Source organism: Erpetoichthys calabaricus, chromosome 2 (assembly GCF_900747795.2).
Source record: "Erpetoichthys calabaricus chromosome 2, fErpCal1.3, whole genome shotgun sequence".
Taxonomy (NCBI): Eukaryota; Metazoa; Chordata; class Cladistia; order Polypteriformes; family Polypteridae; genus Erpetoichthys; species Erpetoichthys calabaricus.
In genome coordinates, this window is record NC_041395.2 from 309,105,370 (window position 1) to 309,133,014 (window position 27,645).

General features: G+C 41.6%; 3 protein-coding genes across 3 annotated transcripts in view; 2 read left to right on the forward strand and 1 right to left on the reverse strand.

Moving 5' to 3' along the window:
- The window catches only part of LOC114647236 (inositol 1,4,5-trisphosphate receptor-interacting protein), a 45,389-nt gene extending 42,926 nt beyond the window's left edge, over window positions 1-2,463 (reverse strand). The window contains exon 1 of the mRNA XM_028795876.2: window positions 2,080-2,463. The gene's annotated coding sequence lies outside the window, so the exon portion shown is untranslated. The remainder of the gene's footprint in view (window positions 1-2,079) is intronic.
- atp5md (ATP synthase membrane subunit k) overlaps window positions 1-27,645 on the forward strand; it is a 550,207-nt gene that overhangs the window by 186,115 nt on the left and 336,447 nt on the right. The window lies entirely within an intron of this gene.
- calhm3 (calcium homeostasis modulator 3) lies at window positions 14,472-26,387 on the forward strand. Its single transcript, XM_028793016.2, has 3 exons — window positions 14,472-15,426; window positions 17,461-17,716; window positions 25,427-26,387. The coding sequence occupies exons 1-3, from the start codon at window positions 15,140-15,142 to the stop codon at window positions 25,886-25,888; spliced, it is 1,005 nt and encodes a 334-aa protein (XP_028648849.1). The 5' UTR covers window positions 14,472-15,139; the 3' UTR covers window positions 25,889-26,387.

The window sequence follows — 27,645 nt, forward strand, 5'->3', positions numbered from 1 at the left end:
AACCAAAATCATCAGACCAGCGAGAGTGACTGCCCATTGGCAACACAAGCTGATGGTGGTAATCGCAAATGGCAGAAAATAAGGGAGAAAGTATGGAGAGGCAAGATGAAAATGAACTGGCCTCTCTGTCCCAGAAACAATATTAATGTCTGCAATGTCCTTGTTTTCATATGGCAGATCACTCCTCATCGCAGAGGTGGGGCAAATAAGCAAGTATTAGAATAAAACTGTTCAGTGAACTCAGTTATTTTATTATGCAACAGTAAACCTCTTACAAGCAGTTTGCATTTTTAGTTAAAGCATTACTTGTGCACAGTGCTAATGATAATTTGCTTTATTAAAACACAAGACTGGTAAGAGTTTTGTGTTGTTATTTTGAGTGTTTAAGCTCACTTGATTGCCACCTATAGGTGGGTCCTACGTTTGTGACACCATTACTGGAAGGGGGTTGGGAGATTTGTGACAAAATGTGATGGGGGGGGGTAAATTTGGGCCAAAATAGTGTGACATCATTTATGGACAACCTGTTATGCAATGCAAGCAACTTGAGATTCGGTTCATGGATGATTAAATAATGTTTACTGTTCTTCAGGGTTGGCCCCAACGGGCCCCACTGAATCCACTATATCAGAAGTGTTATCTCTGTCTGTACAAACAACACAGGGTAAGTAACTGATACAGAAAATATTTTTGGATGTAGTATTCCTTTAATGCAGGCTAAATTTGATTCCCACATACCAGTACCAACACAGTACTGCTTTTGAAGGAAACCACTCCCCAACCAAACCCTCCTCTTTAGTGATAGCAAGGAATGATAAGAAAAGTGAAATGCATTAACCAGGCTGTTTTCAAGTGAGCAGATATGGAGCTGCTGCCTGTGTGGATTTGCAAAGGGCTCTAGCTATTTCTAGCTGCACAAGTCTGGCAACCAAGTTGTGGCCAGCACTCTGTGTCACCTTGATTAGAAATGGCTACTTTCATCACTTTACACTTGCTCCAGGAAGTCGGTCAATTCAAGAAGTGTAGAGGCGGAGGCGTATGATGTCATATTAGCTGATGATTCGGATGTCGCGTGCACCTGTGTCGGTATAATGTAATATAAGGAAGTGGTATTATTTAAATGGAACTGATCCCCCTTTGCGAGACCTCTAAAATTAAAAAATTATGATCTGAGTGCGAAACTAAAATCACAATACGTCTTGAATAAAGAAAATTTACGTTGGTATGTAAACAAGCAACCGAATTTTTAAAAGCTATTAAAAGCTCGATCGGACAAAAGTAGCCACTACACGTAGAGCGCAAGATACTCCCAATAAGTTCAATCGTAACGTAAAGTCCCGTTTGATTGGGTACGGAGCACTGGGTTATTCCTGTAAACTCTGCAATGAAACGTAAGGATAGAGTACCTCGTGCGCTGCTCAGAATGTTTCCTTGACTTATGAGGCCCGGCGTCCTTGTGCTGTGCAGCAGGTAAATAACGGGAAACGCAAATTGGTGAAATATTAGCACAATACCTCGTGCACCTGTAAGCATCGGTCAGTCACCTCACTTTTCATATTCCGTTTTTTTTTTATTTTTAATGTTCTGCTATCTGATGTACACTTTTAACTGAACGTTGAACGCTTCACTTTGTGTCGTCGCCTGTGTCACCACGCTTCGTGCGCCGCTGGGTCTCTCCTGGGCGGCTCCAGCAATCCCTTCCGCGCCCCGCCGCTACAAAGCATCCTTTTCCCGCTCCTACGCACATGCCGGTTTTGTATGTTTTTAACGCAGATTGTATATTTTTAGGGTTTAACTTTTTTGTACTGAACACGCCTTCAGCCTGCGCTGCTTAAAACGAAAAAAAAAAATGTTAACGCTTTGTCTAGGCTCTGTTAACCGCAAAGCAACCCATAGGCCAAACAAAAGTCCAATCTGAAACTTTCGAGTCTCGCTAACGTGGTGTAATATCGCGGAAGAAATCGAACCTGATAGTACCTCTCAATTAACGTGTCAGTAAACATACAAGACATTACGTGATGCTATAAGCGGCGTATGTATTGCGGAAAGGACTTTTTTAAAAAAGAAAACGATACCCACTTGTCCTTGTCGTTATCTACCGGAGGCACATTCCAGGTGCTCGGGAGCCGAAGAGGAATTCCCCAGAGTTCGGCTCGGACGGTAAGCAGTTTTCACTGCGGAAAGTACAATAAGTTCTTTTTACTGTCTTCCTCTTTTTTTCTTGATCTGCGTCTACAGAGGGGCTGGCTCAACTCGTTTCCTGCACGTAGTGATGAGAAAGTTTTTCCTCCGTCTCACAAAATAAGAAGCTTGAACAGCCCCTGAGCCACTGTGCGACCCTCCCGCCGCCTCGCGCTTTTCTTTAAGGTCGTCCGCGCTGTTCCTGTAATTAAAGTCCCTGCCGTCCCACTTTGTGATGCGAACCAAAGAGGACTGAGGTTACCGTTAGATTCGTCACAGTTCATATGCAAATTATGAGACGTATGTTCTTATTCTTCAGTTGTTAGAATATTCCATGAATATATATTTCATTTTGTCAAAAGGAAAACTTTCATGTCCCATATAACTACATTTTAAACTGATATTGGAAAAAAATGAATTAAAGAACGCATAAGCAGTCAAAAGGATATCGTGCATGCCCCAAATAACTAAACTTTAAACTGAAACTGGAAAAAAACGAATAAAAGAAAATATAAACAGTAAACAAGATAACTCACATGTCCCAAATAACTAAACTTTAAACTGAAAATGGAAAAAATTGAATAAAAGAAAATGTAAAAAAAAAACATTAATTCTCTCTGTTAAGTGAAGGCTTTATTATTATTTTCATATTATGGAGCACTTTTTCTCAATAACAGTTAACATCTGACCGTCTCCCCTATTTCTGCATTTATGAGCTTGCCAGATCTTCCTGTTTCATAGGGTTCATAAGGTCAGTATTGTTGCATATACATGTAATGTTGGAATTATAACTCTATTATGTTAAAACTGTTTAAGTGTTGAAACTGCTAAATTTCCAACCCTTCTGTGCCTACTACAGTAAATGCAAAACACCGCCTTAACAATTACAGTACATATCCTAGGCAATAGTTTTAAGGTTGAGATTAATGTCACTCAAGTTCTTCTTAATCCAATCTGGAAAGAAAAATAGAGTGCAATCATTAAAATGTTATTTACTAGATTAAAAAGAAAATCCAATGACAAAGTGGCATTGAAGGATGCACAGCGAGGTCCGAAGGAAAAGCAGAGTAAAGGAAAGGACACTCACAAAGCCAAAATTGAACAGAAACTCACTCAGAAAAACATGAAGGATGGTTAGAATGGACTGGGCATAATTACTGGGGTCAAGCAATCCAGGATACATGTGCTAGAAGGGGATGTGGGCAAAGCTGACACCCTGCAGTCCTTTTTTAATAGATTTTCCATCTCACTGCGACCTTCTTCCAAAGACCAGTTGTCCTTGAGTCCTTAAGGCCTATACTGACAAACATTGTGGTGTCCTCTGTCACCTGTTCAGTCTGTACCTAATGCTTCAGAAAGTGCCACTGCTGTGGAAAACATCCTGCATTGTTCCTGTTCCAAAGAAGGCAGGCACCTCTTCACCTAATAACTACAGACCAGTGGCACTTATGTCTCACATCATCAAGACATTTGAAAAACTAGACCTGGACTATATGAGTCTTCTTGTGGTGGATCATCTGGATCCACTGCAGTTTGCTTATCGGGCAAAGATTGTAGTGGAAGATGTAATTATCTTTCAGCTCCACAAGGCTCATTCTCACCTGGACAAAGCTGGCAGGACTCTGTTTTTTATTTCTTCAGTGCCTTCAATGCCATGCAGTCATCACTGTTAAGGGGCAAACTCAGAGATATGCAGGTGGATGAGTCTATGGTGTCCTGGATAATGAACTATCTGTCAGGCCGATCGCAGTTTGTGAGACTCAAGGACTGTGATTCTGATACGGATGTGAGCAACACTAGAGCACCACAAGGAACAGTCCTGTCTCCTTTTCTCTTCGCTCTGTACTTTTCAAACTGTAAATATAACACCAGATCATGTCACTTGCAGAAATTCTCATGACTTTGCACTTAGAGTGTATCGATGAGGGGGATGAGACAGAGTTTAGGAATCAGGTGGAGAACTTTGTTGCTTGGTGCAGAAAGAATTGTGTGAATCTTAACATCAGCAAAACCAAGGAACTGTCACCCCAAACAGCCTCTATGCCCAGTCACTATTCAGGGAGTGGATGTAGAGGTGGTGCACTCCTACAAGTTCTTGGATTGGTCTCAGAACACAGAGGAAATGTAAAAGAAAAGGCAGAGCAGGATCTTTTTTCTTAGGAGACGGTGTTCCTTTAATGTGGGTAGTGACATTCTTCACATATTCTACAACTCTGTGATGGCCAGCGTGATTTTCTGTGCTGTGGTATGCCGGGCTGGTAACATCACTTCAAGAGAGGCTCACTGAATCAACAGGCTAATTAAAAGGGCAGTCTCAGTTATGGGACGCACTCTGGAGGTTGTAGCAAAGGAGCGAAGTCAAATAAAACTGAGGGCTTTATGAACAATACTCTATATCCTGTATACTTTCAGCTGACAAATCTGTAATAAAAGTGTGTCAGGAAACACTTCAGGGATACCATCGCTAACAATATTATCTGTTTTTGCTGGTGCAGACAGGAAAGACGCCAAGTGAAGCAATTGACTCTGCCCCTTCCGGTCGGAGGAGATAGAGGCAGGATATTGACAGAAGGTGGTGTCTCATAATGCCTCACTGTGGCTGCTAAGTTTTCCTTCTTTTTAAATTTCTTCCTTTTTAGTAATTCTGGTATGTGTTCAAACCATAGTGTCTTTCTACACTCACCGGCCACTTTATTAGGCACACCTTGCTAGTACTGGGTTGGACCCCCTCTTCCCTTCAGAACTGATTCTTAGTGGCATAGATTCAGCAAGGTGCTGGAAACATTCCTCAGGGATTTTGGTCCATACGGACATGACAGCATCACGCAGTTGCTGCAGATTTGTGTGCTGCACATCCATGATGCGAATCTCCTGTTCCACCACATCCCAAAGGTGCTCTGTTGGATTCAGATCTGGTGACTGTGGAAGCCATTTGAGTACAGTGAACTCATTGTCATGTTCAACAAACCAGTTTGAGATAATTTAAGCTTTGTGACATGGCTCGTTAGCCTGCTAGAAGTAGCCACCAGAAGATGGGTATACTGCAGCCATAACGGAATGGAAATGGTCAGCAACAATACTCAGGAAGGTTAAACAATTTAAACAATGCTCATTCGGTACAAAATATACCAAGAAAATTATCCCCACACTACTTCACCACCACCACCACCATCAGCTTGAACCACACTGATACATGACAGGGTGGATCCATGTTTTCATGTTGTTGACACCAAATTCTGAGACAACCATCTCAATGTCACAGCAGAAATCAAGACTAATCAGGCAACGTTTTTATAATTTCCTATTGATAGATAGATAGATACTTTATTAATCCCAAGGGGAAATTCACATACTCCAGCAGCACCTTGCTGATATAAAAAAAACAATATTAATTTAAAGATTGATAATAATGTAGCCAACAATAGAGCCTGCCTTCCTCACTAGTTTGTCCAGGCATGAGGCGTCTTTCTTCTTAATCCTGCCTCCCCAGCACACCACTGCGTAGAAGAGGGCGCTCGCTACAACCGTCTGATAGAACATCTGCAGCATCTTATTGCAGATGTTGAAGGATGCCAGCCTTCTAAGGGAGTATAACCGGCTCTGTCCTTTCTTACACAGAGCATCAGTATTGGCAGTCCAGTCTAATTTATCGTCCAGCTGCACTCCCAGGTATTTATAGGTTTGCACCATCTGCACACAGTCACCTCTGATGATCACGGGGTCCATGAGGGGTCTGGGCCTCCTAAAATCCACCACCAGCTCCTTGGTTTTGCTGGTGTTCAGGTGTAGGTGGTTTGAGTCGCACCATTTAACAAAGTCATTGATTAGGTCCCTATACTCCTCCTCCTACCCACTCCTGATGCAGCTCACGATAGCAGTATCATCAGCGAACTTTTGCACGTGGCAGGACTCCGAGTTGTATTGGATGTCCGATGTATATAGGCTGAACAGGACCGGAGAAAGTACAGTCCCTTGTGGCGCTCCTGTGTTGCTGACCACAATGTCAGACGTGCAGTTCCCAAGACACACATACTGAGGTCTGTCTTTAAGATAGTCCACGATCCATGCCACCAGGTATGAATCTACTCCCATCTCTGTCAGCTTGTCCCTAAGGAGCAGAGGTTGGATTGTGTTGAAGGCGCTAGAGAAGTCTAGAAACATAATTCTTACAGCACCACTGCCTCTGTCCAAGTGGGAGAGGGATCGATATAGCACATAGATGATGGCATCCTCCGCTTCCACCTTCTTCTGATATGCAAACTGCAGAGGGTCGAGGGCGTGTTGAACCTGTGGCCTCAGGTGGTGAAGCAGCAGCCTCTCCATGGTCTTCATCACATGTGATGTCAGAGCAACAGGCCAGAAGTCATTCAGCTCAGTAGGACGTGATACCTTTGGGACTGGGGTGATGCAAGGTGTTTTCCAAAGCCTTGGGATTCTCCCCTGTTTCAGGCTCAGGTTGAAGATGCGCTGTAGAGGACCCACCAGCTCCGATGCACAGACCTTCAGCAGTCGTGGCGATACTCCATCTGGACCCGCTGCTTTGCTGGCACGAAGTCTCCTCAGCTCTCTGCTCACCTGCGCTGTTGTAATTGTGGGTGGGGATGTCTCTCCTATGCTGGTATCAGCAGAAGGATGTGTGGAGGGTGCAGTACTCCGAGGTGAGAGTGAAAGTGGGTTAGGGTGGTCAAACCTGTTAAAGAAGTTGTTCATTTGGTTTGCTCTTTTCACGTCTCTCTCGATGGTGGTACCCCGCTTCAAGCTGCAGCCAGTGATGATCTTCATCCCATCCCACACTTCCTTCATGCTGTTATTCTGCAACTTCTGCTCCAGCTTTATCCTGTACTGCTCCTTCACCACCCTGAGCTGGACTCGGAGTTCCTTCTGCACGCGCTTGAGCTCATGCTGATCACCGCCTTTAAAAGCCCTTTTTTTCTGGTTCAAAAGGCCCTTGATGTCACTTGTAATCCATGGCTTGTTGTTAGCATAGCAGCGTACAGTTCTTACTGGAACTACAATGTCCATACAGAAGTTGATGTAGTCAGTAGTGCAGTCAACAACTTCCTCAATGTTCTCACTATGTGATCCCTGCAGGATATCCCAGTCTGTAGTTCCAAAACATTCTCTTAGAGCCTTCTCTGCCTCAGGGGACCACTTCCTGAATGATCGTGTGGTTGTAGGTAGGACCCTCACTTTTGGTTTGTAGTGAGGCTGAAGCAGAACCAGGTTATGATCTGCTTTCCCAAGCGCAGGCAGCGGGGTGGCGCTGTATGCGTCTTTAACGTTTGCATACAGTAAATCAATAGTTTTATTTCCCCGGGTGTTATAGTCCACATACTGGGAGAAGTTTGTGCAACTTTGGTGAGCCCGTGTGCATTGTAGCCTCAGTTGCCTGTTCTTAGCTAACATGAGTCAAGGTTTGATGTGTTGTGCATTCAGAGATGCTCTTCTGCATACTTCGGTTGTAGTAAGTGGTTATTTGTGTTACTGTTGTCATTCTATCAGCTTGAACTAGTCTGGCCATTCTCCTCTGACCTCTGGCATCAGCATAGCATTTTCACCCAGACAACTGCCTCTCACTGGATCTTCTCCTTTTTTTGAACCATTCTCTGTATACCCTAGCGATGGTTGTGTGTGAAAATCCCAGTAGATTAGCAGTTTCTGAAATGCTCATACCAGCTCCAACAACCATGCCACATTCAAAGTCACTTAAATCACCTGTCTTCATAATTCTGATGCTCGGTCTGAACTTCAGCAAGTTGTCTTGACGTTGTCTTTATGCCTAAATGCATTGAGTTGCTGCCATGTGATTATACCTAACAAAGTGGCCAGTGAGTCCGTCTATCCTCTCTATCTATCTATCTATCTATCTATCTATCTATCTATCTATCTATCTATCTATCTATCTATCTATCTATCTATCTATCTATCTATCTATCTATCTATCTATCTATCTATCTATCTATCTATCTATCTATCTATTGTGGTATAAAGCACTCTATAGCACCCTGTTGAACTCACCAGACAGACGTCCTGGACACACGTTTAAAATCACCAAGAATAATCTCTTTAATATTCTTAAATAAAGTGCACAAAGCACCACACTCTCCACAATTCTCCAATCAATAATCACAATAAACGCAATCATCCACTCCCAGCAGCTCTGTTACACACCCTCCCAACTCCGGCTCAGCCTGCTGGGGTTTCCCACAGTCCTTTTAAAGTCCCTGACCCGGAAGTATTTCTTCTTCGGGTCAATACCACATCTTCTTTCATCAAGTGTCCCGGAAGTACTGCAGGCTTCCTTCCTCGTGACCCCAAAGTACTTCCGGGTTGGCGTAACCGTAATAGTCCCCGGGTTCTTGGTAAGCTCCCCCTGGTGGCACCCACTGCACCCAACAGGAATGAAGAAACGAACTCCATGTCCCATGCTGCCCTGCGGGAACCCGAGGAACCCTTTCCATCCAGGGGAGCTGTCCTCTAGCGTCCCGAGGGATGTAATGCCCTGAAAAGCCTGCTTTTCTCTGATGAGGGATGTCCAGGCCAGGCTGAAAAGCCTGCCATCCATCACACTATCTATCTATCTTTCTGGTTTGCACCAGTATTATAGATAAATAGACAGATAGACTGGATTCAGAAAATATTCAGACCCCTTCACTTTCTGAAAACTTTATTGTATTGCAGATTTATTTTAAATGGTTAAATTTGCCATTTTTCCCATCGATCTAAACTCAATAACCCAAAATTACCAAGTGAAAATATGTTTTTAGAAAGGTTTGCAAATTTATTAAAAATCAATAAATGAAATCTCAAATTTATAAAAGTACTCAGACTCGTGGTTCAGTATTTCAGTATTATATTCTGCAGCAATTACAAACTCAACTCTTCTTTAGTAAGTCTCTACAAGCTTTGAACATCTGGATTTGGGCAGTTTATCCCATTCATCCTGGTAGATCCTCTCAAGTCCTGTTAGGCTGGATGGAAATTGTCTGTAAACTACCATCTTCAAGTCTCTCCATAGATATTCTATGGGGTTTAGGTCTGAGCTTCGGCTGGACCACTCAGAGACAGTCAAAGAATTGTTCTGAAACCACTCTAACATTATCTTGGCTGTATGCTTTGAGTCATTGCCATGCTGAATGATAAACCATTGCCCCATTCTGAGGTTGTCAGCAGTCTAGAGCAGGTGTTCTTCAAGCACCTCTCGGTTTTTGGTTGCATTCAGTCCTTACCTCAGTTCTGACCAGTCTTGTTGTACCTGCCACTGAGAAGCAACTCCATAGCACGATGCTGTCACTGCCCTGCTTCACTGTATGAATGGTATTAGTCAGTGGCTCCAATAAATAGGGAAGCCTGCCACAGTCACTTGAACTTCATTCCAGTGTGGCTAAGCGAGCCGTCTTCTAAAGATAGCGAGCCACCTAAAAGAGAGATGAGTGCTGTGGAGACCCAAAATAATAATAATAATAATACATTTTATTTATATAGCACCTTTCACAAAATGGTCATTGCTGGGCTATTCTGAGGAGCTACTGGAGAATCTAAGGGCTGGTAACTTCTTGACTGCTACCTCTGCAGCACTACCATTTTGGAAACACTCCTCCATCTGCTAAGATCCATTGGCCTGGATGCTGTACTGCCAGTGGTGTCTCATCAGGGATCTTGGCTTTGAAAGTGTAACAGACTTTGTTTCCACTGACTCCAGGTGAGTAGTGTGAGGTGGAACCAGTGGAAAAAGGCTGCACAGGGAAAGGATAAGGCAGAGCATAATGGTGTTAGCAGAGCAGCAATGGAGGAATGACTTCTTCACTGATTCAACAGAAAGAGCAGCTGGCATTTCATATTCAAATGAGTAGCTTCGGTGCCAGCTACAGTGGCGCCTATAAAAGGGAAGTCTGTCACAGTCGCCTAATCTCCATTCCTGTGTAGCTAATTCAGCCATCTTTTAAAGGCAGTAAGCTACCAAAAAGAGCAATAATTGCCACAAAAACCCGACTTACTGCATTCATCTGAGGAGTTGCTGTAGAGTCACAGATCTGAAGTCAGGGATTTGGAGTGCCAGTTGTAGCTATAGTTTAGGAAGGAAGACATCCAGGGGACCACTACATCTGCAACTCCACACAAGGAGATTCACCCGCCCACATACTGTATAATGGTCAGATCACTGCCCAGAAGTGCAGCATCAACACCCCTGCTATATGTAGAAATATTTCAGACAAAATAAAATACATAAATATACAAGCAAATAAATATATTCTGAAATGTGACAATAAATAAATAAAAACACAGTGACATATGAGCATAAGTAATAAAATGTTTCATGAAAATGTTTGTTTACTTATTCATTTCAGTGTCACCGCACACAAAATAAAATGCTTATCTAATTACTTACTTACATTATTTTCTCCCTTCCTGTTGGGGTCTTGAGCCATTGATGATATTTTTCCATCTTTTGCCAGGATTTTCATTTGTTCCATTGTTATCCCACTCTTTCTAGCAGCTTCTTAAACATTTTCTTCCCCTGCTAGGTCTTCCCCTGACTTTTTCCTTAACCTTTCATTTCAAACACTTTCTTAGTATATCTTGCTTCTTCTAATCTTTATTATATGTCCATACTACTATAGCTGTTTTATTTCAGTAGTTTCCACATGTGATTGTATTTCCAGATCTTCATGGATTTTGTTATTTCCTATCATGTCTCCTTTTGTTTTACTTAACACTCTTCTTAAATAACTAATTTCAACTTTTGTTATTTTAGATGTTTGTTTATCCAGTATTGCCCAAGATATTGCTGGCACTTAATATGGTTTTACTAGTCATTTAGCCTGTTACAATAACGGGCGCTAGAACAGTAGTGCATAAACATTAGTAGGAACAGTCTATATTAAATGGCAAGGGACTTTGACCTCATCTTTTTGTTGGTCGTATTTTTCTTTCTTTCAGCCTTTCTTTTGTTGATGTTTACTTGCTGAGCTGACCGTTCTTCGTGGGCTGCCGCCATGTATTGTGTGTCTATAATTTTCTGTGACAGTAATACCGTCTTGTACGGCTCTATTCAATAAGGGCGCGCACAAAAAGGCGTGCTTCAAAAGGGCGACCTCAATTGAGCGTGGCGAATAAAGGCGTTCGTAGATAATTTAGTTCAAATGGCTCTGGAATATGTGAAGAGCAACAAAGGTGCAGATCTTTATTTACGCGCGCCTTTATTCGCTGTGCCCAATTGAGGTCGCCCTTTTGAGGCTCGCCTTTTTGTGCACGCCCTTATTGAAGGATGCCTGTGCGCGCCCTTATTGAAGGATACCGTCTTGTACATCCGCTGGCTTGTACGTCCGTAATATACCTTTAATTTTCTCTGGCGGTAATACAGGCGTGCGCGTCAGTAATACGCCTTTAATCTCCTCTGACAGTAATACTGGTTTGTATGTGGCTGTAATATGCGTCACTGTATTGTGTACCTTTAATTTCCTCTCGCAGTAATACTGGTTTGTATTTCCGTAAAACGCCTCTAACTTTCTCTGACAGTAATATTGCGCGTCACACCGTGCCCCGCGCATGCGCACTTCACAAGAAGACACCCACACAAGGACACCTGGACGCACATAGGGATTTTATATATATAGATATAGATACATCTTCGCCTTTGTACTTGATTCTGTCTTTCCTAAGGTGTTGTTAATTTGATAATATGGTTTATTCATTTATTGGTCTTGTTCCAATTCCAGTTTCTTCCTTATGCTTACTCCCAGGTACTCATACACTGTCACGTTTTGTAGTTATTTTCATCTATCTGACCAGACCCATTTCTATTTTTGTTGTTTTCTTGTTGTTTTTGTTACTTTACTTGTCTCTTCATTTTGCTTCTAGCTTGCCTTTTGACGATTTTAATTGGGATAGTTTAAATTTAATCTGGTATTGACCCAGGGTCTACCATGTGTATGGTATAATAATTGTAATAAGCAGGGACGTGCGGTCAGGGGAGGCTGTCATTAAGAAAAGTAAAAAAAACTAATAATGATAACAAAATAATTTTGCCCATTGGTCTGTGCTATAAATTTGTTTTCTGTATGATTCCAATAGTTTTGATCATTTTTGTAGTCAAAATCGCCGAATTTGCGCATTTCCTGTTCAATTACAAGGAAGAAATGCGAGGTGCGGCAGCGACGAGCCACACCTCATCTGGGACTGCACTATCCCTCACACACTGGGTTGATGCATGCAATTGGCGCGTGGCTGTTGCTGTCTCTCTGTATGTCACCAATAAAAGGTTTGCAGACACGTTTATTATACACCCTGACTTTCCACAGTCTGGCTAATATCTGTAATGAATATGTATGACATATTTAGTTTTGCTAATCGGACATAAAACTGCAGAGAAAAGGCACAAGGTGAAGCAGACAGTACCGAGCCGCACCGCAGGGGGCGCATGCGAGCCCAACAGGTGCTTGCTGCTGATGTTCTACGCAGAGGCGCCAAGTTAGCGATATCAGAATGTCAAGTGCACTGCAGCAGTTCGTTTATTTTACTTTTTTGTCCCAACTGACTGCCAAAATGGAAGGAAAATAAGGAGGGCTTTTACAAGAAAGTGACGGAGATTTTCGGGAGAAGGATAGGGGCATGGACTTTAAGTGTAAAGGTACAAATTTATTTACAAGTAAAGGTAAGACCATAAACGGGTTTCAGTTTTACAAAAAATGGGATCAATCCAATATTTAAAAACTAAATTGTGACCTTAAATAAAATATTCTTTCTTGTTTTACTTTTGTTGAACAGTATGTACTAAAATTGATTAAAGCATTAGAATTAAAAGCTTTTAAAAACAACTAAATATTTCAATTAAGGTCAAAATTAAAATCCGTTTGTTTTTTAAATCACTCAATACTTTCATTTGTATTGAATGACGATGAATTGTGGAATTGCAACAGCAAATTTAGAACACACTGAGGGAGCAGAGCAAACACGCTTTCTCCCCGCTATAAATGTAACGTTGTTTCTTAGCCAAATATGTACCTTACCCATGTGTGTGTAAAGAATGCTGACGAGATATGAAACATAACCAGTAGTCAATGTGCATACTACCAAATTAATGGTGAATGTTACTCTTTTGGGTTCATATATTTTTAAATCTCACTCTGAAGGAGTCAGTGCCTTCCCAGCCATGAACCTCACCACACGTCACTGGTAATAAGTGAGGAACACCTACACAGCAAATTAATAATACGGAAGATAAAATACACATTAAAAAAAGTTCTGAGGGAGGATTCTCTCGAGTACAGGGTCTTAATTAGTGAAACGTCGGTAAAGGCTGCATAAATCTTCGGCCATCTAGAGCCACTTTTACAACAGACACTTCTGATGCAGACTGCTGAGAGGATGATGAATTCAGAGCTTCTTTATTTAAATAGTAGTTCATTCTTTTATTTTGTTCTACATTTTTGCACCTTTCTTACCGATTCGCACAATCACAACTTTGATCATGCGTTTCAGTGCTGATTCATCAATCAAACATCAGTACTCGCTAGCGCACACCCACTCAACTTTGACGGGTGAAAATGACAGTTTTCATTTAAAGGTGTATGTGATGATGCGTGAGACGTCACTGAAATACATAAACAAGTAAATCCATTAAGAAATGATCATCAAGAAACATATCAGGAGATATTTCGTTATTTATAAACACATTTCATTATGTTTAGTTATTTATTGTCACAGTTCATAATACATTACTAAATTTTGTCCGTAATATCCCCCCATATTGCTGCACCAGCTGGCAGTGCAGCACACAACACTCCTGCGCTCAAGACCCACTGTTGCTGTTTCCTTGTAACCGGCAGCTTGACTTTTACTCCGCTGTTTCACAGAGTTGCAAGGTGCTGGGAGTGGTTGCCGAGGACAGCTGATTTGTCGAAGGAAGGACTGAATCCACTGGGTCGCCACTGGCAGTGCTACAGTTATAACAATGTTCTTGTGTTCATTTCTGTTCACTTTCTGCCCCCACATTTTAAAAAATCCCTGTTTACATTTCTAAATGCCAAACTCAGTTTTTAAATGAAGTAATGTCTCATATTGACCAATAATTGTTAAAGGATCGTGCTCCAGAGGGCCAGGGAATCCTTTTAACAATCCTTACAAGCTGAGAAACCGCAGCGTCTTTAGATTGGACTATCCGTCCATTCATTATTCGCACTAATTGCGGCCCCCCTAGCCTAACACCGCAGCATTGGGCTATTTAAACCAAAATTGCATTGTTTTATCGGCTGATGAATTTATTTGTGGAGACAATTCCACGTGTTTAGTAGCTTGTTTTTTTATACACTCTGAAATTTTCCGTGTGGTACTTCGCTTACAAGTTAAACTGAATCGCAATTCAGATATTCTATCTGTAAAGCTCCGTGCGAGAGCGCACACCGTGGAAGGTGCCAATTAAAATAACACCAGTCAGAATTGTTGTATTGAATGGTAACTCTAAGAAATTGATAAGATCCCACCTTTACAATTTTCGTCGAAATTTAAACCCAGACAATGTCCCCTTTATTCCAGACGTGCGATGTGTGTACTGTAATTAGTTTTACAGAATGGCAATGCCCTCTGTGATGCGAACGAGGTGGGGTCTGCCAGATACCTGCGCTCGATGGGAGGAGCCTCTGGTGCAGGACAGCTTCCCCCAAAGCCGACGCCTAACACCTGCAAAAAGAGGGATTCGCTTTCTACTACCGAACAATTTCTCAGGTTTTTAATGTGTTTAAACCGTCCGTCCATTCATCTATCAAACTAATGGTTAGAACATTTTAAACGCAGTGATATTTACTATTGTTATGCATAATTTATTTCAATTTATATATTACATGTAAATAAAGGATAATTTATTTACAAACCTTTATTTGATTAATCTTAGAGGAACTTTATCAGTTATAATTAATTCTATTCTAAATAAGTTTGGACGAAACATTCCAATCAGACAAAAATGGATCGCTTCCGAATGATTTTTCAGTACTTCCAGTCTAACTCTGAGTCTGTAATGAATGGCATATGTGCCATGCTTGCGCTGGCCAGCGTTAAAATCTACAGCAGTTTTGATTTTAATTGTCCCTGTATGCCGTGGTACAACGTACTCTATGGCATGGGGGTCATGTTCATCCCGCCCGTGGTGCTCTTTCTCTGTGGAGTCATCATCAACAAACACACGGTCATGATGTTGGAGGAGTGGACGAGACCTGCTGGCCGAAGGCACAAGAACGCTGCAGTTGTCAGGTATGAGATGTCACAGCCTTATATGGGTTACTAGCTAAGATATTTGTGGATTGTCCCTGTTTCATAACAAAACGACTTTTTCCCACTTGAGTGTGAGCAAAATTCAAAATAAAAATATGGACGGGATTTAACTTTAGTATCTGTAAGACTGGGTGGATAATTGTTAGGTGTTTAAAAGCAGTCTATACAGTACACTGTGTCAGTGTGTCATTCATCCATCCATTTTCTTTTGCAGTTCTAGGTTGCAGGAAGCTGGTGCCTATTCTATCAGAACTGTGTAAATATACTGTATATCTATATCTATATATCTATATAGGTGGTCTTGGGGGTCGTGAATTGTGACTCATTTGTGCAACAGTGTAAAGTTTGGTGCAATGTAGTTCCAGGCCAGCGGAGATTTTTGATTAAACTTGAAAACGGGAGAGTGCTTGCTTTATTTGACTTTGAGTACTGATCTTGGGCTTCAACTGTTGATGACAAATTTTGGTTTCTCTTCTGCTTCAGTGAAAGATAAGATGGATCTCTAGTTTAGAATTTTGGCTTGGTTTTATGAGCACATTTCATCTTCTACTCTCCTACATTCCCACCTACCATCTAGTTATTTCTAGGCAGGACAGTATCTCTGTGCTTAATCACAAATAAAATAACAACAGTGCTTCAACATTCAAAACAGTTCATGTCGCTGAATATTCCTTAATGTTATGTCATCCATACATTTTCTAACTTGTTTTCTCTTGCCACATTATAGGTGGATGCATAACATTCACTGATTTCATTCCTGTCTGTGTTTTTGTGGGTCTTTCTTCATGGGACTGACATCCTATCCTCTGGGTAATAGTCCTGTTCTTTGGAGAAGATATTTTGCTACATACTAGGTTAATAAGTAATTATAAACTGTAAACTGTCCCAGTTTGTGTGTGTGTGAATTGGACCCAGCAATGGACCGGGACCCTGGTTCCTGGTTTGTGTTTGATGCAACAAAAATTGGCTTTTGCATTCTGTGAACCTGAATTAAATTAGGCAAGTTTGAGAATGTTATGTTATTTTAGATACAGTATGTTTGTTTATTGCCCTATTGATGGTGTGCAAGTTATGACAGGTTGCACAGTTTGGATTAATTTAAGTACACTCCCAAAAATTAAAGTGCCAAAATAGTTCTTCAGAACGATGCTATAGATGAACCATTTTAGGTTCCCAAAAGACCCATTCACATGAAGGTTTCAGAAAAAAACTTCATTTAGATGTATAACAGGTGCTATACAATAAAGATTAGATGGTAACATACATATTTGTGAAACACCAATGGGTCATGATTTTAAAAGGACTCTTGCTGCATACAATAGCACAGACTAAGTTCAGGTTTTCTTAATCTGTTCATTTCCTGCTAGGCAGCCTACCATACATTAAAGATTTCATGTTTTTTTCAAAGCACAAAGAACCAATTTTATATGCAAAGGACTCTTCCCAGAATTAAATGGTGCTTTGTCAAACTATGGATCTACAAGGAACCAGTAAAGAACCATCAAGTGCTATTAAAAAAACATTATTTTTAGGAGTGTGGCTTCAAATAATTGCCAGCACTCTCATTTTTTATTGTTTTTTGTTGGGGTCCTTGTAATGCATTGAAAGTTTTGCACAATTGTGCGACTGAGCGGAGACATCCCCAAGAACAGAGTGTGAGGTGTCCGTACACACCAGTACGCAACCATCAACTTGCCAGTATTCAGCCATTTAAACAGAAGAGTGACGGTATGACAGCCCATTTTTGTATCAAGTAACCTTAATGTCAATCCATAGCAACTTTCATGGGAAAACTGTGCTCAGCTTCTGGCTGTTATTTATGTATTTGCATGTTTAATTAAATGAAGAGCTTTTATCATTCAGCCAGCAGTTGTGTATCTGTAGCTTTACTTACAATCTTACATTCATTGACCAGCTCATTATAATACTTGCTTTTATGCGGAATACTGAATTCTTGGGTATATGCTTTGAAATGGCCACCACATACTGACTATACTTTGCTGTTTTTTGCAGATACATGTTTTTTTCCATGCTCCAAAGAGCCTTGCTTGCACCTCTGGTTTGGATAATTGTGACTCTGTTAGATGGAAAGTGTTTCATCTGCGCCTTTAGCATCAGCGTAGACTCAAGCAGATTTGTGGGGTTCCCAAATGACACAGGCTTGGATATAAGTCGAGTGCTAGCAAAGGTTCCTTGCAAGGAAGATGAAATTTTCCGCAACAGCACTTCTAGAAAAGCAGTTGCCCGCTATCTGCGCTGCTGGTCTCAGGTGAGTCAGTTTTGCTGTCTGTGGGTTTTTTTGTTTTATTAATATGTTATGGGGTGTTAATTTGTCATAGTGTGGCCTACCAAAATGGTGGGTGTCTGTTATCATCATAAGCTCAAAATCTTTTCAGAGCCACGGTAAGGAGCCAGGGCAGCAAAATGTGTAACCTATATTATCTAGTCTTTGAAGAGGAAAACATCAAGAAGGCACACTTTATGGCAAGAGCAGGAGGTACCTGCACATGTAAATAGACAAAATAATTCAGTCTGTCTTGACAGCTTCACCTTTTTGATATGTCTATTTATTTGGCCTTTTCACATATCAATTCCCATCACTGTTCCTAATCCTCTGTAAACACTACAGGGTTGCGAGAAACCACAGTCTCCTGCAAAAGGTAGGAATCAAATGACAATCAAATTGTGCTCAAGTGTGACAAGTGAAATTAGACGGTGGGAATCTTTGAACAAATGAATGGCCCTATCATTTCAGGCCTGGTTCTAATTTTACATTCATTTTCTGGCAATTGCAGCAACATGATATAGCAAAAAGTAACATTACTACTTCTAGATTCTTTATTTTCTGTTCACTTCAGGTTAAAGTGTTTGAAGTTTGCCTGTTGTCTCCATATTTAGCAAGAGTTTCCTTCCACAGTCCAGATTCATGTTGTCAGAGTCAATAGTGACAGAAATTTGTCCATTTGTGAATGAGTGTGTGTATGGCAATAGTCTAGATAGAAATCAGCTTATCCACCTTAATAAAAACACAAGGGTCTGTGAGTCTGCCTAGTTGCTATATCTCTGCCGTTCCAACAGATGGTGCATCATAAGCATTTGTAGTAATAAAATGCTCTACAACAAATGTTTGTGATGCATCATCTGTTGGAATGACAAATTCAAAGCATTTTATTACTACATGCATTGCAAAATACATTACAAGCATTGACACTGTTGATTACTCAGATTTCAACCCTTCTTAGACGGGTAGCAAAACTATTATATATGTATATATAATAGATGGAATATATATATATATTATATATATATATATATATATATATATATATATATATATTTATATATATATATATATATATATCCATCCATCCATTATCCAACCCGCTATATCCTAACTACAGGGTCACGGGGGTCTGCTGTAGCCAATCCCAGCCAACACAGGGCGCAAGGCAGGAAACAAACCCTGGGCAGGGCGCCAGCCCACCGCAGGGCACACCCACACACCAAGCACACACTAGGGCCAATTTAGAATCGCCAATCCACCTAACCTGCATGTCTTTGGACTGTGGGAGGAAACCGGAGCGCCCGGAGGAAACCCACGCAGACACGGGGAGAACATGCAAACTCCACGCAGGGAGGACCCGGGAAGCGAACCCAGGTCTCCTTACTGCGAGGCAGCAGCACTACCCACTGCGCCACCGTGCCACCCTATATATATATATATATATATATATATATATATATATATATACTGTATATATAAAATTGTTTTCGCATTTGAAACAGAAATTATGGGTGACCACACGATATGGAAATTACGTATGACCACAGAACATTTTATAATACAGGAACTAATCACTTCGTTTGTGGACGCCATTTTTATATCGTCTTTATGAATTGTTATTATTTGTGTGAGAGTTATTTTACTGATATTAAAAAGAAGTAAACACAAAAACGCAGAGAAGTTTTATTTATTCGTCCATGTGACTGTCGCAGAAACTGCCACATTGCAACTTTTTTTTAGTTGGCTTGGCAGTACTTGATAGTAGAAGAGATGAGGAAAACAGCTTTGCCTCTTTCTACTTTTTAACTGCGCCGAGCTGTAAACAATGGGTCGGGCAGCTTCCTCTCTTCTCACACTGTTTGTGACACTTCAAGTGCCCCGTCGGCTACTGGGAAAGTGGAAATCTTTGCGAATGAGTGTAATCGGCGCCATGGAAGCAGGACTCTGTTTGTCCCTTAAGGTGAGTTTGGGTCACTTAAACCCCGCAACATTCAAGGTTGCTGTTGTGATCAATTATTTTAAGAAGATGGAGAATTTACATCTAATAAGATGTACAGACCTCTTCATGTAAAGTGTTGGACTTGCGAATTGTTTGGACCTTCTGCCCGTTAAGCATGGAAGGGCAGTGTTCACATTTATCAGAATTATTTTTCTCTTAAATCACAGGTACATAGTGCAAGGTTGTCAGACAGAAATTTGGGCGATCACATAGAAAATGTAATTTATATACAACAGCAGTCGTGTACTGCCTTTCAAAACGGATCTACTACCGACAGATGATCCAAATACATTTTAGCTGCTGTTAGTAATACTTACCTGATGTGTTGTACCGCCTTTAAAATGTAGTTTACCTGAAACCACTCCAGTAGTGCTCAATGTACGTATCTTTACTTCTTAAAATGTTAATGTTTTACTGTTTAATAACTTATAGACTACATTTTATTTTTTTCCCTTGCACTCAGTGAGCGAAGCCACTGGGTAATCAACTAGTATATATATATTTATATATTCATGGCACTTGTAATCTGAATCACAATCTGATTGCATGGGTGGTTACCTACCAGGTAACATTTGTGGTTGATCAGCAAGTCGGCTAACATCCGCCACGGTGCCCTCTCAGTTGCGAGAAGCAGATCATCAGACTACGAGTGCCATGAATGTAATTACCCTGATCTACATGCTGTCAAATGAATGAACCACACACACCGTGGCGCAACGTTAGGGGCTTCGACTGTAGCGCCGAGGTTCGATTCCCGAGAGGGGATGCAGTGAGTGTGTACGCCTGATGAGCCCAGAATTATGGCGAAACATGTGTCACGTACTTTTTGCATTATTTGACAGTAAAACTATTTTCAACCATATTTATTTATATATATATATATATATATATATATATATATATATATATATATATATATATATATATTATATATATATATATATATATATATATAATATATATATATATATATATGGTCGGCAGTTTATCCCAGCCAATACCCCCAAGCCGCCAGATGGAGCCCTCCCTGCAACATGGAGGTGCCCTGAATTCCAGCAGTGCATCATGGACCTTGGAGTTTTAATTCACAGCCCTGCTGGATACCGTGAGGGCCGCCAGGGGACACTGCAGGGAAGAATAGGGAGTGGTACTTTCTGTATAGCCCGGAAGTACTTCCCAGAGCGGAAGAAATGATGTACTTCTGGGCTGAAGAAAAGAAGAGTTTTGATCTGACCCGGAAGTGCTAGGAAGTCACGTGGACTGAGGGACAGAAGCACTTCCGGGTCAAGGAGTTTAAAAGGACTGTGGGAGATCCCAGCAGTGAGTCGAGTTGGGAGGAAGGGTGACTGAGCTGCTGGGAGTGGAAGATTTGTTTATTGATTAGTGTATTGTGTTATTGATTATTGAGTATTGTGGAGTGTAGGTGCTTTGTGCACATTGATATTATAATAAATAATAATATTGGACTTTTACGTGGTGTCAGAACGTGTTGTCTGAGGGTTCAAGGGGATGATAGCGCCCCCTATCTGTCACAATATATATATATATATATATATATATATATATATTCATCCATCCATTTTCCAACCTGCTGAATCTGAACACAGGGTCACGGGGGTCTGCTGGAGCCAATCCCAGCCAATACAGGGCACAAGGCAGGAACCAATCCCAGGCAGGGTGCCAACCCACCGCAGGACACACACAAACACACCCACACACTAGGGCCAATTTAGAATCACCAATCCACCTAACCTGCATGTCTTTGGACTGTGGGAGGAAACCAGAGCGCCCGGAGGAAACCCACGCAGACACGGGGAGAACATGCAAACTCCACGCAGGGAGGACCCGGGAAGCAAACCCAGGTCCCCAGGTCTCCCAACTGCGAGGCAGCAGCGCTACCCACTGCGCCACCGTGCCGCCCTCTAATTAATATATATATATATATATATATATATATATATATATATATATATATATATATATATATATATATATATATATATATATATATATTGTGAAGAAAGAACACAAAGAAACACATATAAAGGTTTGGGACCCTGTCCCATATACTGTAACAAAGGTTTTCATCAGTAGTTTCAACCACTCAAAAAGACATATAAGGAGAGGTAGACGGACATCTTATAGGGATGGACCAGAAATTAAACGGTGGAATGCTGGGAAAACCGTGGTGCTGGATGGATGGGTGATGTCATCATAGAGGGACCAGAGGGATGAAAGGAACCCGGAAGTGCTGCGGCTCTTTGGATCGTCCGGGCAGCATTACGGTGACGGATCCACATTCTTTTCTTCTGAAGGAATAGAGAGAGAGAGGTTAGTATGCTGCCGTTCTCCCCTGGCACAATTTGTTGTGGTGCGTGTCGGGTCCTTAAACTGCTCTCCATGCGCGTGTGCATGACAATATATATGGATAATGGATGGAATATATATACAGTATATTGTGATAAAAGGTGCTATTTGCGCCTGACCCAGCACAGACTTACACAGAAGCACGTGTAAAAACACAAGAAGACTTTATTTTTCTTCAGCTGGAGGGCATGTGTTCCCCTTGAACCCTCCAGCCACAACACAGTCCCAAGCACAGTAACAACCACAAATCACAACCCTTCTTCTGGCACCACCACTCCTCCCAGGCAACCTCGTCCTCTTCCTCCCGATTCTGGCCCTGAGTGGTGGTTGCCGGTCCTTTTTATAGCCCACCCAGAAGTGCTCCAGGTGCTTGATCACCTGTTGTTGATTGCACTTCCAGGCGGGGCTGTAGAGTTGTCCAGGTCGAGTGACACAAAACACGGCGTCAATCCAGCTGTGAGCCACGTTGACTGTTCATTTGCCTTCCATTGCCACCACTTCAAATGTATTTCATGGAAACAACACTTCTTTCAGTGTTATACAGATTCCTGCATCAGGTAACTGCATGCGCGCTACACTGAATGGATCAACGTGTGTCTACCCAGCGCAGAGAGGCGTGGGTGAGCCGTTGAACCCCATGCATGCTGGAAACTGGGGCTTGCAATTGTTCCCCACGAACAAGGAATTCCCAGTAAGTGCGGGTCATACGCTCGCACTGATTACGTCCCCGAGATGAATGCGCGCCCCCGCACTGAGTGAAAAGCCAATGTATATTGAGTCTAGAAAACATGATCAGCAAGTCTTTGATAGGCTGCAACAAAATGATGAAAGTACGGGCGCGTTTTTTTCACACAAGCTGTGTGTGTGTGTGTGGGTGGGTGTTAGTTAGTTAATTAGTTACTTACTCAAAGGATTTCAAGATTTAATATGCACAAGCGGTAACACTGCAAAAGCAGCCCAAACCAGAAAAGATGGCTGGCAAAAAGTGGCTGACAAATTAAACGCGTGTGCATTGTACTTACTGAAAGCAGCGTTATGGATTTTGCAAATGTTCATTTTTTTCCCTCTGCTTAAAAAACATGAAAAAAAGCGGCGTGATTATGTGGCATACACTACGCCGCAGGTTGGTATGCAGCTTGTAAAACAGTTTGTTTGTCGCGGATAATTTGCCTTTTATTTTTACGTGAAGACAATTTCCTGTTAGATTGGCCTTTGCGATGACAATTAATATGGCACAGGGCCAAACTTTCAAAAAGATATGCATGTATCTGCCAAAACCAGTTTTCAGTCATGGACAGTTGTATGTTGCTCTCCCAGAGTTCCATCTTTTCATCCACTTACTGTTGTATCCTCAAAACCAACACTTTTGGACAACTGTGTCTTTCCGGAACTGTTCAGCCATCAATAAATGATTATGCGGCGTATGCCTGCAGGAACACGTGCGAGCGAGCGAGCGACACACACACACACACACACACACATACAGGCGCGCGCGCGAGAGAGAGAGCGCTGGACGCATAAGAATAATAATACTTCATTATATTGATATACCGGTGTTTTCAGTATTCAAAGCATTATCCACACAGGGAGGAACCGGGAAACGAACCCAAAATCTTCCACAGTCTCCTTACTGCAAAGCAGCAACACTACCGCTGCGCTACAAAGCAGTTAAAGAATGCACTGGGCTCGATTTTGTTTTCACTTCCGTTTACAGCGATCGGGTCGTAGATAGCATTATTGCAATGTTACTTTTCTTGGTGCCTTATTATATTACGGATGTTTCACATGTTCATTTTTTTCCCTGTGCTTAAAAGACATTAAAAAAGTGTTTCTCAGCTGCGACTCCGGAACAACTCAGTACGCAAGCTATATTAAGCGTCAACAATGAAGACTTGCTACACCTTAATGAACAAGTGCTGAAACTTATCCCTACCGACGAAGTAACTTTCACCAGCGTGGCCTCTATCGTCACAGGCGATCTCGCTTTCAGTCACGGACAATTGTATGTTGCTCTCTCCAGAGGTCCATCTTTTCATTTACTCACAGTCGTATCCACAAACCCACCCCCATTTGGAAAACTGTGTCGTTCAGGAAGTGTTCACCCATCAATACATAATTATGCAGCGTATGCTACGCTGCGGGTTGGCTAGTATACTATAATACCTTATAAACAGTGGTAAGTCTGTGATATCTGAGGCATTCTGACAGAGGCTACATATTAATAATACAATAGGGGAAAGTAGAGCAATATATTACTCTACCAAGACAAAATAGTCACTTATATCACATTTTTCCCCATTCTGGTGTTTCTCAGTGAGTATATACAGAATGTTGTTGTAATTGACTGATCTGAAACCTTTATGACGTGTGGGTAGAAACTGTCCCAGAATCTACTGGTGTGAGTCCCAATAGTCCTGTACTGTTTGCCAAAAGGTAAGAGTGAGAAGGCTGTGCAGGATGGCCAAGATCTTTAATTTTACAGTTTGCTATGCCTAAGGCAGCAGGTGTTCTCTACAGTATGTCGTAAATAGAAGCCAGCTGGGTGCCTGTTATATTCTATGCTGCCTTCACCGTTCCCTGCAGTGCTTTATTTTCATAAACCAAGCAGGTACAGTACCAGGACGTGAGCTGCTCTCCGACGCCTGAGGAAGTAGAGACACTGGGGAGACTTTTTCAGAAGAGACAAAATGTGCTCTGCTCAATTCAGTTTGTCATTTGTGGTCACTCCAAGAAATTTAAAGCTGCTTACCCTCTGAAAACATCCTCTTCAATGTAGATGGCAGTGTGGTTGGCCTTCTGTATCCTGAAGTCTATGACCAGCTCCTTGGTTTTGCATAGAGGTAAGGGTGAGATTGTTGTCCTGGTACCACTGAGTCAGCAGGTATACCTCTTCTCTGTAAGGTGTCTCATTATTGTTGATGAACTTTCTATGATAGTGGTGTCATCAGCAAATGTGATGATGGAGTTCAAACTTTGCCTGGCCATACAATCCTTGTACTGGAAAAAGTGGTGCCAGAAATGGATGAGAACATTATGTGTAACAAGAACAGAGAGAGACAGTTGGAATTTTGTTAAGGGTAAATTTTGCACAAATATTGCATTGTTTTAAGTTTTATTGTTACAAACAACCATAGACAAATGGAGTAAATTACCAAGTAGTGCAGCAAAGTGTAAGACTTTGTGGATCTTCAAATTCGACTCAGTGTTATTTTTGGGAGTCTAGATGAATACATGAATGGCCAGTTCTCATCAAAATGACTGTAATCTTCTATACACCTATAGGTTAATGCATTTGTGATCATTGTCTGCCTTCTTGTTTTGTTCTGCAGGCTCTCGGATGGGGAATTCTTTTATTTTTGATAGTGTTGGCTGCCCTAGCTCGCTCCTTTAAACCATGCTTTAATCAGGCTGCCTTCCTGCAGACACGCTACTGGAGCAACTATGTGGACATTGAGCAGAAGATCTTTGATGAGACATGCTGCATACATGCCCGGGACTTTGCCCGCAAGTGTGTCATCCAGTTCTTTGAAACTATTCACAGTGAGATGCAGGAGGGCTTACTGTCTAAGCCTGATGATGATGAAGACCCCCTGCATGGCATTACTACCCGTGAACAGGTGAACCAGTTGCTTAAAACCTGGTACCGATGCAAGCCTGAGCTGGATGTCACTAAGATCGCTCAGCGTCTGAGCAGGGCAAAAGCCTCTGTGTCCAGTGGGGATGGTTTACCTAAAAGCACAGAGCAGCATTGTTGCGGGGAAGGCAGTCGCTCAAAATACACCATTGTATGAGGCCAGTATGAGTAAATGAAAATCCTGTTCATCAAAGAAGTGTGGGCTTGTTTCATTATTGCACAAGGACTGTAAAAATATACTGTACTGTATATACTTCTGGAAATCCCTGAGAGAGAATTAATAACACTAAAAGCAACGTTTTGATAATCACAAATTTTAAAGCTTATGATATCACCATGGAAAAGAGTAAATAAAGTTTGTACTCAAAAGACTGTTAAGAATGCTGGAAATTGAAATGTAACGGCTATTACATGAGTTGTTAGAATTGGTGATATTAGTTTAGGACATTACTACTTTGTTCACCTTTGATCTTGCCATCTATTAAACCATCTTTATTTTATGTGACGCTTTTCATATTAAACAGTACCACCGTGTATTTTTTGATGTATTCATGAACGACAATAAATCAGGAGCTCTGGCAATCATGGTCTTCTTTGTCATAATGGCAGGGAACATATCCACAATTATCTCATTGTTAGACTTTTTCTGGTTGTAAATAATAATATAGTAAAATATACAAGTGTGAATTTATTTGTTTGTTTGCTCTTATTTTGTAAATAAAAGTTGGCCACCTTCATCCACATCCGAAAGAGCTGGTTCAAAGCAGACATGTTTTCTTCAGCTATTTCTCGTAAATCTTCATCACACATTATGCTTGTAGACCAGAACATCAAACTCTTGTGTGCCACCTGTGATTCTGTTTCCAAGTGCTAGGCTGACACTCGGTGGGGGCAGTATGAAGCGGTCGCTCCAGCTGAGCAATCTCAGGAGCTGGAGTGTCCCAGAAGGTGGTTGGCTTGCCATGGAAGGCAGCAGGAGTAAGGGAGGCTTGGGAGAGTGAGCCCCAGCGTGAGTGCCGTGGTCGCTGGGAAACCCGAGTCTTGTTCCGGTGGAAGCTTTACAGTGCCAGGGGATGGAAGGCTACTGGACCAGCAAGAGAAGCTCAGCTGCAGCTGCAGGTAGGACAACTCCCATGTTGCAAAGCCCGATGGGAGAAGTGGGGGAGTCGCCAAGTAGAAGGATGAAGGTACCAGGTTTTTAACAAGGGACTTTTTCCAGCCTGTTGATTTTAACCTTGTTTTCATTGGATTTATTTATTTTGATTATTTCACCCACCATGTATATTCACCCTGTTTTATGGATTATTTATTGAAACATTTTTGAAGCACTGCACTTTGGACACTATTTGTTTTAGTTTGATTCTTTTTAATAAAAGCACTTATTCACTTTTTGCACCATCTCCTTGCTCAGTTTGAGTTGTCTGCCAGTTCATCCAGTTACATTACCAATGGTGTTGAGTTCAAGAGGCTCCCAGAAGTAAGGTGGAAGCATAGAGCAGGGCCAGCACTGTGTCACAGTGAGCACTAAATTGCAGACAACAAATATGAAACACTTGTTTCATGATGTACTCCAAGAGATTTGCAGATCAGTAACATTGCTGTAAAGAATAAGCTGACACAGATGTTTTTTGTATGATGGCCATTAGGGGATACTCTGCAAACTAAAATACAATACTGCTCTGTGCAAGAGAGGACAGTGCTGACTATACTTCCTTAGAAGGCTTCTGTCTTTCAACATCTGCAATAAGATGCTGCAGATGTTCTATCAAACGGTTGTGGCGAGTGCCCTCTTCTACGCGGTGGTGTGCTGGGGAGGCAGCATAAAGAAGAGGAACACCTCACGCCTGGACAAACTGGTGAGGAAGGCAGGCTCTATTGTAGGCATGGAGCTGAACAGTTTGACATCTGTAGTGG

Excerpts from the sequence above, each read along its gene's own strand:
- calhm3 (XM_028793016.2), top strand. The coding sequence starts at position 15,140 with ATGGATCGCTTCCGAATGATTTTTCAGTACTTCCAGTCTAACTCTGAG. Across the intron at positions 15,427-17,460 it reads AAGAACGCTGCAGTTGTCAG|ATACATGTTTTTTTCCATGC; the intron begins GTATGAGATGTC and ends TGTTTTTTGCAG. Across the intron at positions 17,717-25,426 it reads ATCTGCGCTGCTGGTCTCAG|GCTCTCGGATGGGGAATTCT; the intron begins GTGAGTCAGTTT and ends TTTGTTCTGCAG.